The following is a 13532-nucleotide window of genomic DNA, read 5'->3' as shown; positions in this document are numbered from 1 at the left end:
CAGGGCAGCCCAGCAAAACCGCCGTTGCTCCTGGCCGGGGAAGGGGGGTGCCGCAGGCCTGAATTCTGAGGAGAGGCACCAGACTCCTGGTGTCTCAGGGGCCAGAGCTACTTCCTAACATTTGTGTTTGTGTTTTTATAATCCTTTTGAACATTCTTAATATATTCTAATAGGGCCAGCATTGTGGCATGGCGGGTAAAGCCACTGCTTGTGAGGCCAGCATCCCATGTGGGCTCCGGTTTGTGTCCTGGCTGCTCCACTTCCAGTCTGACTCCCTGCTGGTGGCCTGGGAAAAGCAGCGGAAGATGCCCAAGTTCTTGAGCCCCTGCTACTGCTGTGGGAGACCTGAGGATCTCCTGGCTCTGGCCTGGCCCAGTGCTGGATGTGGCAGCTGTCTGGGGACTGAACCAGTGGTTGGAAGATTCTCTCTCTCTCTCTCTCTCTCTCTCTGACTCTTTCAAGTACATAAATAAATATTTAATAAAAATACATACTTTTGGCCGGTGCCGCGGCTCACTAGGCTAATCCTCCACCTGCAGCGCCAGTACTCCGGGTTCTAGTCCCGGTCGGGGCGCCGGATTCTGTCCCGGTTGCCCCTCTTCCAGGCCAGCTCTCTGCTGTGGCCCGGGAGTGCAGTGGAGGATGGCCCAAGTGCTTGGGCCCTGCACCCCAAGGGAGACCAGGATAAGTACCTGGCTCCTGGCTTCGGATCAGCGTGGTGCGCCAGCCGCAGCAGCCATTGGAGGGTGAACCAACGGCAAAGGAAGACCTTTCTCTGTCTCTCTCTCACTATCCACTCTGCCTGTCAAAAAATAAAAAATAAAAAAATACATACTTTACATAAAATTGAGTTTTTGCCAAAATTATTTTTATTGTGGCATTTTCTCTATTAAAAATAAATACATATTATTAGCTTAACTTCCAGAAGCAATGCAGATTGTAAAAGCACACCAAAGAGATCCTTACTTCCTGTTACATCCAGATGCTGAGTTAAGGGAGACTCTGGTCTGAGGGAGGAGGGAGGGGCTGGGCCCTAGACTCTGGTCTGAGGGAGGAGGGGCTGGGGACCTGGGCTTCTGGGTCTGAGGGAGGAGGAGACCAAGGGCAGGGACCCGCAGATCCACAAGTGATGAGAGGGCTGGGGCCTGGCATTAGGGTCCCAGTATTTGAGGTAAATTCTTGCTGTTGTCTCTGACAGGTGGGGTCGAGGCCACAGAGAGTAACCGAAGGCCGCCGGCTTCATCCGTCTACTCCCCTGCCTCCTGACGAGCCCAGACGTCCTGCCCTGTCGTGCAGCAGCTTGCTTGTTCTTTCCCTTCCTCCCTCCCACCCTCCCTCCCTCCCTCCCTCCCCTTCCTCCCTCCCCTCCTCCCTCCCTTCCTCTTCCTTATCTCTTTCTTTCTTTCAGACCAAGTGATGGGGAAAGAAGTCTTCCATCCCCAAATGGCCGCAGCAGCCAGAGCTAGGCCCGGCTGAAGCCAGGAGCCAGGAACTCTAGCCCGGCCTCCCATGAGAGTGCAGGGCCCAAGCACTTGGGCCGTGCTCCGCTGCTTTCCCAGGTGCACTAGCGGAGAGTTGGATTGGAAGTGGCGCAGCCAGGACTTGAACCGGCGCTCCAGTAGAGGATGCCGGCGTGGCTTAACCCACTGCACTACGATGCTGGCCCCTTGCATGCCTCTTTCTGTATTCTGACTCTTGGGGCACTACATAACTACTCAGGGTCTAGGACTACTATATAATCTAATTGCAATGCTCTGGTCCTAAGTAATTATTAAGTTAACAAATAGTTTTGATGGGCTCCAAAAAGGCATAATATTCTTTCTAAAGTGATCTAGCTAAGTTGCTATCTCTTAATATTGGTATTAACTGGGGGGCCAGTTCTGTGGCGTAGCAGGTAAAGCTGCCGCCTGCAGGGTCAGCATCCTGGCTACTCCTCTTCCGATCCAGCTCTCTTCTGTGGCCTGGGAAAGCAGTAGAAGATGGCACAAGTCCTTGGGCCCCTGCACCTGCGTGGGAGGCCTGGAAGAAGCTCCTGGCTCCTGGCTTTGGATCGGTGCAGCTCCACCATTGCGGCATCTGGGGAGTGAACCAGCAGATGGAAGACCTCTCTCTCTCTCTCTCTCTCTCTCTCTGCCTCTGCCTCTTTGTAACTCTGCCTTTCAAATGAATAAATCTTTAAAAAAAATGTGTATTAACTGGCCCTAGTACTCATTTCTAACTCTTTTAAAGTTCTTAATATATTTTTACATCAAATTAGAGCTTTACCAACCCCTTTCACAATCTTTTTCATTTATCTCCCCGCCCCCCACGCCCCGATCCTGCACCTACTGGTTTACTCCCCGTATGTGCCCAACAGCCTGGGCTGGCTAGGCCAAAGACAGTAGCCTGGAGCTCAATCCAGGTCTCCCACATGGGTGGCAGGGATCCAAGGACCTGAGCCATCTTGCTTTTCCAAGAGTGTGCATCTGCTGGGAGCTGTCTACACTTCTGAGCCAAACACCTGCCCCAACCCCGTTCTTACTCCAGCATCTTCCCTTTTAAAAATATCCATTGCTGCTGTAACTCAGAAACATTTCAACTGAGCAAGCACACAGGGTGGAGCCTGACGTCACGCATACAGACACGTGCAAAGGGATTCTCATCGGTGCCCAAGAAACGCGAGTGACGAGCGAGGCTCACGGTGCGGACAAGGCAGGGGGGTCGGGCACCAGGGCGGTCAGCTACGGCTCAGGCGCACGTTGGAGCAGCGCTCCGTGCAGCGCTGCTGGCGGCCACGGAGGCCCTGACGCCTGGACCGTGCAGGGACCGGGGACGTGAAAATCGAGGAGCCCCGACAGACTGCAGGGTTAGGGCCACCGTGCAGGCGCCGGAAACCTCCGGGGCCATTTGCAAGGGTTTGGTGGCTGGAGGAGAGACAACACAGTCCAAAAGAGGAGCAGGTCATTTTGGGGACCCCAGGGACGCGACGGCCTCTCCGCGCGCGGACTTGCCCGCCGCTCGCTGTCTACACATGCGCACATTCTGAGTGCGGGCGGAAGTGGGTCTCGTGCAGCGCGCCTCCCTCCAGGCTCATCCAATGAGCTCACGGGATGCTTTCGCGGTGACCAATGGGGCTTCGAGTGGCCCCGCGGCGGCCGCTGGTCCCGCCTTCCGTGCCGCCGGGGGTCTGACTGGGGGGAAGGGCGCTGCAGGCCGCACCTTGGGCGTCGCGAGGTGGTCGTGAGGCCGTTTGGAAGCCGCCAGCAATTTTGTTCTGTTAGAGCGAAGCAGGAGGTTGGGGCAGCCGGGTTTCCGGGTCCCGAGGGCTGGGAAGCCGGGAGCCTGAGGGCCGCGAGGGCCGGGGCCGGAGCCCCGCGGGCAGAGGAGGCCGGGACCCAGACTTCCAGATTCCACGTGGGCCGGGCCCAGGCGCTCGGGACCCCGGTTCCGGGGGTTGGGGGCGGCGGGGCACGGGCTGAGCTGCTCCAGCTTGGGAGCGGGTGTGGGCCCCCGCGGGGCCGGGGCGGGATGGGGGTGGCTTCCGGGCCTCTCCCGGGGGAGCTGAACACGGCCTGTGCCCCGCCAGCGCGCGGACCCCGAGCCCTCTCGGAGAGAAGCCATGGGAGCCTTCCTCGTGCGGGACTCGCTCTTCCTCCTCCTCCTGGGAGCCTCCTTGACGTGTATGTGGGGGAGGGTGGGGGGTGGGGGCAGGGCAGCCGCGGCTCGGCGCGGGGCCTGGGGGTGGGCATGGCGCGCCTGTGGCCAAGGGCTGGCCTCTCTCTCTCTCTCTCCTTGCCTCCGCAGTGGCCCACAATTTGAACTGCCAGAAGAGCTTGACCGTGAGACTGGGCAGGGATCTGAGCAACACGTTTAACTGGACCGCCGAGGAGGTTGAGACTTGTGACAATGGGGCACTTTGCCAGGAAAGCATATTAATTATCACAGCAGGTAAAACGGGAGGCGGCGACTGGGTTGGGCGGGTGGGTGGGGGTGGGTGGGTGGGGGGGAGTGATAATGTCCCTGTCCCTGCTGTCCCCCCACCCCTTCCCCATGTCCACCATGGTCCCACCCGCTTACCCCCCGCTCCCGTCTCCCAACAGGGACCAGGACAGTCGCTCTGGGCAGCAAAGGCTGCGTCTTTGCAGAGACAGAGTCAGTGACGTTCATCCAGCACTCGGCACCCCCTAGCCTGGTGGCGGTCTCCTACAGTAACTACTGTGATAACTTGCTGTGCAACAACAGAGAGGCCATTGCCCAGTTCGGGAATCTGCAGCTGTTCTCAGGTACGCTGGGCGTGGGGTAGGTGGTAAGAGGCGCTCCGCAGACGCCCGGAGAGTGTGTCTCTCCTCCCTGTGCTCCCGAGCTGCCTTGGTGCTGTTTTTTTCTGAATGGCTACCTTGGGATCTACACACACTGCTCTCAGAGCACAGGGGCGTCACAGAGACCTGGAGTGTGGACTGAAAGATGTCAGTGTTCCTACCCTCTGCGCACGGGGTGACAATGATCAGTCTAGCAGTTGGTAGTCACTCGTTGCTGTGGGACTGCAACCCGATTCCCCGGTTTGGCTTCAAGACTTGTGGTCATCTGGCCCTGCCTGTCTCCAGCTTCATTCCCTCTGTTCCCTTTTAACATTGATTGTGTTCTAGTGGGGGCTGAAATTCAGAATGCTTAACCATGGAGAGGGTACTGCCCAGTCAGATGATGAGTCCTGGCCATAAACAAGACAGTTATGTGCCTCGCCTGTGCCCTACCAGCTGCATGTCAATATTGCAACTTCACAGAATCCCCAGACCCACCCAACTGGCTCAAATCCCCTGGCCTCTGTCCTTGCTAGCTACCCCCACCCAACCCCCGTTTTCATGTTGATAACCCCATCTCTGTCTCAGTTCAGGCTTCAGCTCTTTGAAAAATTCTTCGAAAATTTGAAAATTCTTTTGGATGTTTAGGCATTTCTTCATTCCTTTGCCACTATACTTTGAGCATGGAACCTGGTGGGCTGGGTTGTAGTTAATCACTTACTTGTCTCTCTCCTGTAGATGACAGTGCTAGGTGGCAGGGACTGTGCCCTTTTCATTTTCCGATCTCCGTGTTTAAGCACACAGCTTGGGAGTCATGTGAATGGACTTCGGCAGCAAAGGAAACCGGCTGGGGGAGTTGGGGAGGCTGCGTGGCGGGTCCTGACTAGAGTGTCGTCAGCAGGAAAGACGGGGAGAGAAGGAAGCAAGGAGGGACATCTCCCAGGGCGGCACGTGCCCTCAAGGGCCTCTCTCTCCTTTTCCAGGCTCCTCTGTGTCAACAGCTTTCCGTTGCCCAACCTGTCTGGCTCTGGGGTCGTGTTCCAGTGCTCCTTATCTGCCCTGTGTCAATGGTACAAGCCGATGCTATCAAGGAAAACTCAATATCACTGGAGGTAAACTGAACATCTGGCTGTGGGCTGAGACTGAAAAACCAGACGTCTGAGTAGATCCCAAGAGGCTCTGACACTCAGGGCTTCAGGGGTGTGGGCGAATTCGATTCCCTTCTGATTCCTAAAACACTCGCCTTGTTCCATTAGGAGACATGAACGTGTCTGTGGAGATCAAAGGCTGTACAGATATGAAAGACTGCAGGCTGATGGGAAGAATCACCACAGTAGGACCCATGTTGATAAAGGAAACGTGTTCCCTCCAGTCGTTCCCTAAGCCCCGGGTTGCTGAAAATGGGAGCCGCCTGGCCTCCCATTTCAGCTTTGGGGTCAGGGCCACTGCTGCCATCGCCGTTGCTACTGCTGTGATCACTTGTCCCATTTTCCTGAGGAGGTACTTCTCGTCCTGGGTCTCACGGCGCCTTTACTGAGCGAGAGCCTTCCAGCACCTTGATAGCAACAAGCTGAGGAGCGCTTGGAGACTGAGGGGCGAGAGAGAGAGTTGCTGTAGATGATGTGTTAGACGTGTTTGGCATTTTAATAAAATTTCTACTGTGGTTTGTGTGTGCTTCAAGACTAGAAGTGGAGTATTAGTGTTAAAAGGCGCCCTGAAAATCCTTCTCCAATGCACACGTTGTTCAGAAAGAAATCTGAGCTCTGGAAACCTGTTTCTCCCATTTACACAGGCGCGGGCAGAGCCCAGACACTTAGATATTCCTACTTAGAGTGTGACTCCCTCTCACTCTAGTGCCCAGCGTCTCTGGCCGGCTGGGCACGTGGCCAGCTTTAGCTCTCTGCAGAGCACGCACTCCCAGCTCAAATTTAAGGCCAAAGTCAGCTCCTTGGGAGTTCAGAATTTCTCTAGGATGTGTAGGAGAATGAGAAAAGTCGGACTGCAGAGTCTCTGAGTATAATGGGCTCCATCTTCCTATGTCCTGTCTGTCCTTGGCCTGGCCCACTTCATGTCCTTCCCTGCTCTGCAGCTTACTGGACGCCTCTTCAGTGGCCAGAGGGAACTTGGAAGGGGGATGGGCTAATCAAGGCATAATGAATGAGGGCCTGGGTCTATTAGGAGTGGAGATTTTTACAAATTCCCTGCTTATTTATTATTACTGAAGACTATAAAATCTATCTTAGAAGACTTAAGTGATGTAGTTGATACCAAGAACAAAGAACTCCCTCTTATTCCTTATCGTTGTCCTTAGGCTTCTAGTTCCCCACTGTGTCCATTTGATGAAACTCTCTAAAGAGGGATAAGAAACATCAGCAAATAAGACAGAGTGGACAGTGAGAGAGAGAGAGAGAAAGGTCTTCCTTTTCCACTGGTTCACCCCCCAATGGTTGCCGCAGCCGGTGCACCGCGCTGATCCGATGGCAGGAGCCAGGTGCTTCTCCTGGTCTCCCATGGGGTGCAGGGCCCAAGCACTTGGGCCATCCTCCACTGCACTCCCTGGCCACAGCAGAGAGCTGGACTGGAAGAGGAGCAACCGGGACAGAATCCGGTGCCCCGACCGGGACTAGAACCTGGGGTGCCAGCGCCGCAGGCGGAAGATTAGCCTAGTGAGCCACAGCGCTGGGGCAAATAAGTTTTGTAGTAAGAAGTATTCATAGCTGTGGCTAGTAAATACTATTTGGAGTAGAAAACAAGTAGGTGACATTGACTTTCTAAGGATGCTGACACAGTTTCAAGAGAAATTTCTGGGTGATTGGAGGAAGCACACAACTTTTAAGATTTAGGTCTGGGCCGGCGCCGCGGCTCACTAGGCTAATCCTCCGCCTTGCGGCGCCGGCACACCGGGTTCTAGTCCCGGATGGGGCACCGGATTCTGTCCCAGTTGCCCCTCTTCCAGGCCAGCTCTCTGCTGTGGCCCGGGAGTGCAGTGGAGGATGGCCCAAGTGCTTGGGCCCTGCACCCCATGGGAGACCAGGATAAGTACCTGGCTCCTGCCATCAGATCAGCACGGTGTGCCGGCCGCAGCGCGCTGACCGCAGCGGCCATTGGAGGGTGAACCAATGGCAAAAGGAAGACCTTTCTCTCTGTCTCTCTCTCTCACTGTCCACTCTGCCTGTCAAAAAAAAAAAAAAAAAAAAGATTTAGGTCTGTAAATTGTTTTGGCGTTTTAAAAAGTATAGGCCACATTTTTGCAGCACATACACATTTATCAGGCAAAACTCAAGTGTACAAATTCTTAGTGTTTTTATATAAGTATAATAAAATATTTTAATATATAATGTATTTTAAATAATTTTTAAAAATATTTATTTATTTTTGGAAGGCAGGGTTACAGAGAGAGAGAGAGGCAGAAACAGAGAGAGATCTCTTCCATGCACTGATTTATTTCCCAAATGGCTGCAATGGCCAGGGCTTGGCCAGGGCTGGGCCAGGCCAGAGCCAAGAGCCAAGAGCCAGGAGCTTTTTCTGAGTCTCCCATGTGAGTGGCAGGTGCCCAAGTACTCAGGCCATCTTCTGCTGCTTTCCCAGACTGTTAGCAGGGAGGTGGATGGGAAGTGGAGCAGCCGGGGCGTGAATTGGTACCTGTATGGGATGCTGGCATTGCAGGTAGCGGCTTAACCCACTCTGCCACAATCCAGCCCCACTATTGCCAGAGAAGCAAAGGGTCCTCGTCTTCACGCAAGAAAGAATTCAGGCGTGAGACAGAGAGTAGTAGAAAGCAACACAGCAAGGTGTATTAGGGTAGGGACGTCCGTAAGAATGGATGGGCACCTCTCCAGACAGGACCTGAGAGAGTGCTTAGTGCACATTTAGGCTGGAGTTCTTAAGGGGATGGGTCCTGCCTTCCCTCCCCCTTCCTTCTCCTCCTGGGACAAAGGACTTGTTGGATGTAAATACAAAAAAAAAAAAATCCTGTCTGAGTTTTCCCCCTGAAGTGATCAGACAGGGGACGCCTGGCTGGCGTTGCCCCGCCTTAGAGGAAGGATGGTCACCAGGTGGAAGGGGCAGGGCCCCCTGGAAGGTCATCAGGACCCGGGCAGGACATTTGAAGTGCAGACACTGGGCTGCACCTGGAAGGTTATCAGGATGACTCTGAGATGCGGGTGCTGGACCTGGATGCCAATTATTAGGCCTTTGTCACACACACAGAAGCTCATTTCTGACTTCCTAACTCCACTTTTAAGCAATTTTACCAGAATCCCTTATTCTACCAAATAGAAGGTAGTCACTTCCTTATTTGGACTGTGACATGGGTATTCTCAGTCATTTCAAAGTTAAATTCAGTTAATTCAGGGCTTTTGCTGTAGCACTGGGGAGAAGGAGGTGACTAGGCTTTGTCTTCGATGCTGTTCTCACTCCTCACGGCCAAGTTCTTTCTGAAGCTAGTCCTTTCACTTCCGTTTCTTCTGGCATCCACTGGGAATCCGCCCACCCTGGCTGGACACTGACGAGGACCCGTGAGGGTCCTCCCAGCTGCTTCTGGAAGAGAGCCTCTTCTTCTTCTTCTTCTTCTTTTTTTTTTTTTTTTTTGACAGGCAGAGTGGACAGTGAGAGAGAGAGACAGAGAGAAAGGTCTTCCTTTGCCGTTGGTTCACCCTCCAGTGGCTGCCGTGGGATCCAAAGGCAGGAGCCAGGTGCTTCTCCTGGTCTCCCATGGGGTGCAGGGCCCAAGCACTTGGGCCATCCTCCACTGCACTCCCGGGCCACAGCAGAGAGCTGGCCTGGAAGAGGGGCAACCGGGACAAAATCTGGCGCCCTGACTGGGACTAGAACCCGGTGTGCTGGCGCCGCAAGGCGGAGGATTAGTCTAGTGAGCCGCGGTGCCGGCCAGAGAGCCTCTTTAATGCCCTCAAGTTCATTGGGGTGCTTTGGGAATCTGAAGCTGCCTCAGCCTCCCGAAGATCTGCAGGAAAGATAACGTCACAGGAATTGCGTGTTCCCTAGAGGAAGAGTTGGGGCCTGCATTCTGGAATTATCCCCCACTGTACAACCAGTACTGCACACTCTTCTCACATGTTTTGTTTATTGCCACACTCACCCTTCATTCTTTTGTTTTTTTAAAGATGTATTTATTTGGGCCAGTGATGTGGCATAGTGGGTAAAGCCCCCACCACGTATGGGCACCAGTTCAAGACCCAGCTGCTCTGCTTCCAATCCAGTTCTCTGCTAATCTGCTAATGTACCTGAGGAACAGCCGGAGATGGTTCAAGTCCTTGGGCCCCTGCACCCACTTGGGAGACCTGGAAGAAGCTCTTGACTCCCGGCTTTGGTCTGGCCCAGCCCTGGCCGCTTGGGGAGTGAACCAGAGGATGGAAGATCTCTCTCTTTCTCTTCCTTTCTCTGTTAACTCTGACTTTCAAATAAATACATACATCTTTTACAAAATAAAAAGATTGATTTATTTGAAAGAGTTGGAGAGAGAATCTTCCATCTGCTGGTTCATCCCCCAAAATGGCTGCAACAGCCAAGGCTGGGCCAGACCAAAGCCTGGAGTCAGGAGCTTCATCTGGGTGCATGGGCCCAAGGACTTGGGCCGTCCTCTGCTGCTTTTCCCAGGCACATCAGTAGGGTGCTGTATTGGAAATGGAGCAGCTGGGTTGCTGGATTGCAGGTGGCAGCTTTACCCATTGTGCCACAAAGCTGGCCCTAAGTCCTTCTTCTTAGACTAAAACTCAAGAATTCATGTCTTGCAGATAAAAGGTCTTTAGAACGCTTATCTCTGCCTCCGTTTACGTAGCCTATTCTAGAACTTCCAGGCTGCACATTAGGATATTCTTGTCTAAGCATTTCCATGGTAACAGCCCTAGTGCCTGAATGGAGAAAAGGGTTCAAGAAAAGCAGTATCAGGAGTGGGGAGTGAGAGTAGCCGCACCATATAACCCTGAACACCTCCTGTCTTCTGTCTGAATTTATCTCTGTCCTCACACAGGCATTCGCAGGGACCGCCTCCTCTTCCCAGCCTTCACTCACAGGCCCCACTGCACACCGCTCTGCTAGGAGTCCTACCCCCGCCGCTCTCCCTCTGCAGAGCGGCAGGAGTGCTGCGTTGCCCACGCCACAGAGCTGTCGCCTTCAACCAGGGCAGCAGCACCTAGGGCCGGGCCTTGCTCCCGCAGGGCTGTGACCTCCCGCCCCCGAGAGGAAGACCAGCAGCCTTATTCTATGTCCCGGGTCTTAGAAGTGAACCGGATTTCCACTACTTAGAACCTTCTCCAACAAACACACTGACCACCACCAGCTGCAACCAGTGACCTTCAACTTGATGTAAATTGAAGAAATGCAGTGAATTCTAGAAGGCAGAGAGAAAAAAAGAGGCTGAAGTTAGGAAGGATGGAGTAGTGCAGAAAGGCAGATTTAAAGGTTCCTCTCTTTGTTTCTTCAACGCTGTAGAGTGGCCATGTGACTGTCTTAGTCTGGGGCCATGGGTGGTAGATCTGAGAGGGAGGCCTGTTTTCATCAGGGCGCCAGGAAGCCAGATGTTTGGGTCCCCTTATTTAGTGTTAATAAAAGTAGTTATCATTTGTCGGGCAATTATCCTGTTTCTTGCTCTGTGCTAAGAACTTTAATCCCACTGGGTGGGGCCGGCGCCGTGGCGCAGTAGGTTAATCCTCTGCCTATGGTGCCGGCATCCCATATGGGCGCCGGTTCAAGCCCCAGCTTCTCCACTTCTGATCCAGCTCTCTGCTGTGGCCTGGGAAAGCAGTAGAAGATGGCCCAGGTCCTTGGGCCCCTCACCTGTGTGGGAGACCTGGAAGAAGCTCCTGGCTCCTGGCTTCAGATTAGCTCAGCTCCAGCCATTGAAGCCATCTGGGGAGTGAACCAGTGGATGGAAGACCTCTCTCTCTCTTTCTCTCTGTCTCTACCTCTCTTTGTAACTCTTTCAAATAAATAAAATAAATCCTAAAGTGGGCGTGCCAAGCAGTGTCTTAACCTCTGCACCAAATGCTTGTCTCTGAACACTTTATTTCCCTAGGGAAACACTTAGGAGTAGGATTGCTGGTCACATGGTGCACATTTAACTTTATAATAATCAATAAAATAATCAATGAAATATTTCCTTCCTTCCTTCCTTCCTTCCTTCCTTCCTCCCTCCCTCCCTCCCTCCCTGCCTCTCTCTCTCTCTCTTTTTTCTTTCTTTTCTCTCTCTCCCCATTGGTTCACCACCCAAATGGCCACTACGGCCAGCGCACTGTGCCTATCCGAAGCCAGGAGCCAGGTGCTTCCTCCTGGTCTCCCATGCGGTGCAGGGCCCAAGCACTTGGGCCATCCTCCACTGCACTCCCGGCCATAGCAGAGAGCTGGCCTGGAAAAGGGGCAACCAGGACAGAATCCGGCGCCCCAACCAGGACTAGAACCTGGAGTACTGGCGCCGCAGGTGGAGGATTAGCCAAGTGAGCCGCGGCGCCAGCCAAAATATTTTCCTCAGTGCTTTTACCATTTTTTGTTCTCACCAGCAATGTATGAGAATTCCAGTTTTGTAGTTTTCAGGATACAATTATGCACATATGTTGTTAGATTTATAAGTAAGTATAACAAGATTTGTAAATCAGTATACTTATTTCATCTTTTTGGAGCTATTCTAAATGATACTTTAAATATTCACTTTCCAATTTTTCATTGCCAGTGTGTAGAACACATGTCTTTGATTTTTGTGTGACCTTGTACCTTTAACTTTGGAAAACGAATCTTTAGTTCCGTGAGCTTTTTTGGCAGTTGCGTGATATTGTTTAAGGAGACAATGAAGCCAGCAGCAAATAGAGAACGTTTTTCCCTTTCTGAACGGCAGGACTTTACTTCTTTTTCTTGGCCAGAGCATCCCGTACACTCGCTAAGGGTGGTGGGAATGGGCATTTGGCCTTGTTCCCACTGATGGCACCTGGGCAGTGAAGCAGATGGGAGCTTTCTCTGTCTGTCCATCTCTCTGTCTCTCTCTCTCTTCTCAAATAAATATATAGTCTTTGTGAGTCACATCCTAGTTATTAAAAAGGAAGGAAATGAAGGCACAAATGGCAGATCTGTGAGACCCTGCTAGAAGAGAAACTGGGAAAGAGAGAGCACTGGACATCTGCACCAGCACAGAAGGAAGTCATCAACCCAGCCTCCTCGCGCCCCTGAAAGAAGCAGGAAAAGAGGAGACACCCCGGGTGAGTGCTAAAGGAATCTCAGAAAACCCAGGGCAGATAGGACATCACGGTGGGGAGGAGCGGTCCCTAAGAAGGTGCTGGGATAGCTGCTGCAACGAGAAGCCTCACACCACACACACACACACACACACACAGAACAATTCTATCTATTCCTAGATACGAACTAACACGATAGAGCTTTCAGAGGAAAACACGGAAGAAATTTTCATTAACTTAGGTTAGGCAAAATGGTCTGATATATGGTGATAACAAAAGCACAGTTGGACTTTGTCAAAACTAGACTTTTGTCCTGTGAAAGGCTGTGAAAACAGGGTACAACCCGGGGACAGTGTCTGCCCAACAGCTACCTGACAAATAGTCACACTGAGAATGTAAGAAATCTCAAGTCTACATTAAAAATATATTTATTTATTTTAAAGGCAGAGTTACAGAGAGGGGAGGGAGGGAGAGAGAGAGAGAGAGACCTTGTATCTGCTGGTTCACTCCCCAAATGGCTGCAATGGCCAGGGTTGGGCCAGACCAAAGCCAGGAACCAAGAGCTGTGTCTGGGTCTCCCACATGAATGCAGGGGCCCAAGCACTCGGGCCATCTTCTGCTGCTTTCCCAGGCACATTCACAGGGAGCGGGATTGGAAGTGGAGCAGCTGGTACTTGAACCGGTGCCCATGTGGGATGCCAGCATCGCAGGCAGCGCCTTAACCTGCTGCACCACAGCACTGACTCCAAAAGTCTACATTTTAAAAAACACCATAGGAGGGTGCTCCAAATAGTATGTGGAACAAAAGAATTAAAGGACAAGTGTATACTGGAGATCAAGAATATTGGAATGCAGGCATAGTATTTTCATAGCATACATTTCTATGAACTGTTTGAGGATTCCTCCTGCAAATCAGAAAACGGGCAAAAGGTGTGGACAGGAATTTCATGGAAGGGGTATACATATGCTCAGTGAAATACGTCAACGTCACTAGTCATCAGGGTCCTGATGAGTTAGCATTGCACCCCTATTAGAACAGCTGAGATAATAAATAGTGACCACGCCAAACACTGGG

The 13532-nt window shown here is 52.5% G+C and overlaps 1 protein-coding gene across 2 annotated transcripts; it reads left to right on the top strand.

Moving 5' to 3' along the window:
• Nucleotides 1-3114: 3114 nt before the first annotated feature.
• TEX101 (testis expressed 101) lies at nucleotides 3115-5940 on the top strand. 2 transcript variants are annotated; one of them, XM_070062531.2, is made up of 6 exons: nucleotides 3115-3273; nucleotides 3566-3659; nucleotides 3784-3927; nucleotides 4080-4262; nucleotides 5261-5389; nucleotides 5534-5940. In XM_070062531.2, exons 2-6 carry the CDS (start codon nucleotides 3599-3601, stop codon nucleotides 5812-5814), a joined length of 798 nt encoding a protein of 265 aa, XP_069918632.2. In that variant the 5' UTR covers nucleotides 3115-3273; nucleotides 3566-3598; the 3' UTR covers nucleotides 5815-5940. The 2 variants fall into 2 exon arrangements, with proteins under 2 accessions (XP_069918632.2, XP_089175911.1); XM_089319785.1 differs by having other exon boundaries at nucleotides 3118-3295.
• Nucleotides 5941-13532: the final 7592 nt, after the last annotated feature.

Source organism: Oryctolagus cuniculus, chromosome 18 (assembly GCF_051225735.1).
Source record: "Oryctolagus cuniculus isolate XC-2025 breed Fujian yellow rabbit chromosome 18, ASM5122573v1, whole genome shotgun sequence".
Lineage (NCBI taxonomy): Eukaryota > Metazoa > Chordata > Mammalia > Lagomorpha > Leporidae > Oryctolagus > Oryctolagus cuniculus.
Note: the sequence above shows the minus strand (reverse complement) of the source record. Positions and strands in the feature narration are given on the sequence as shown.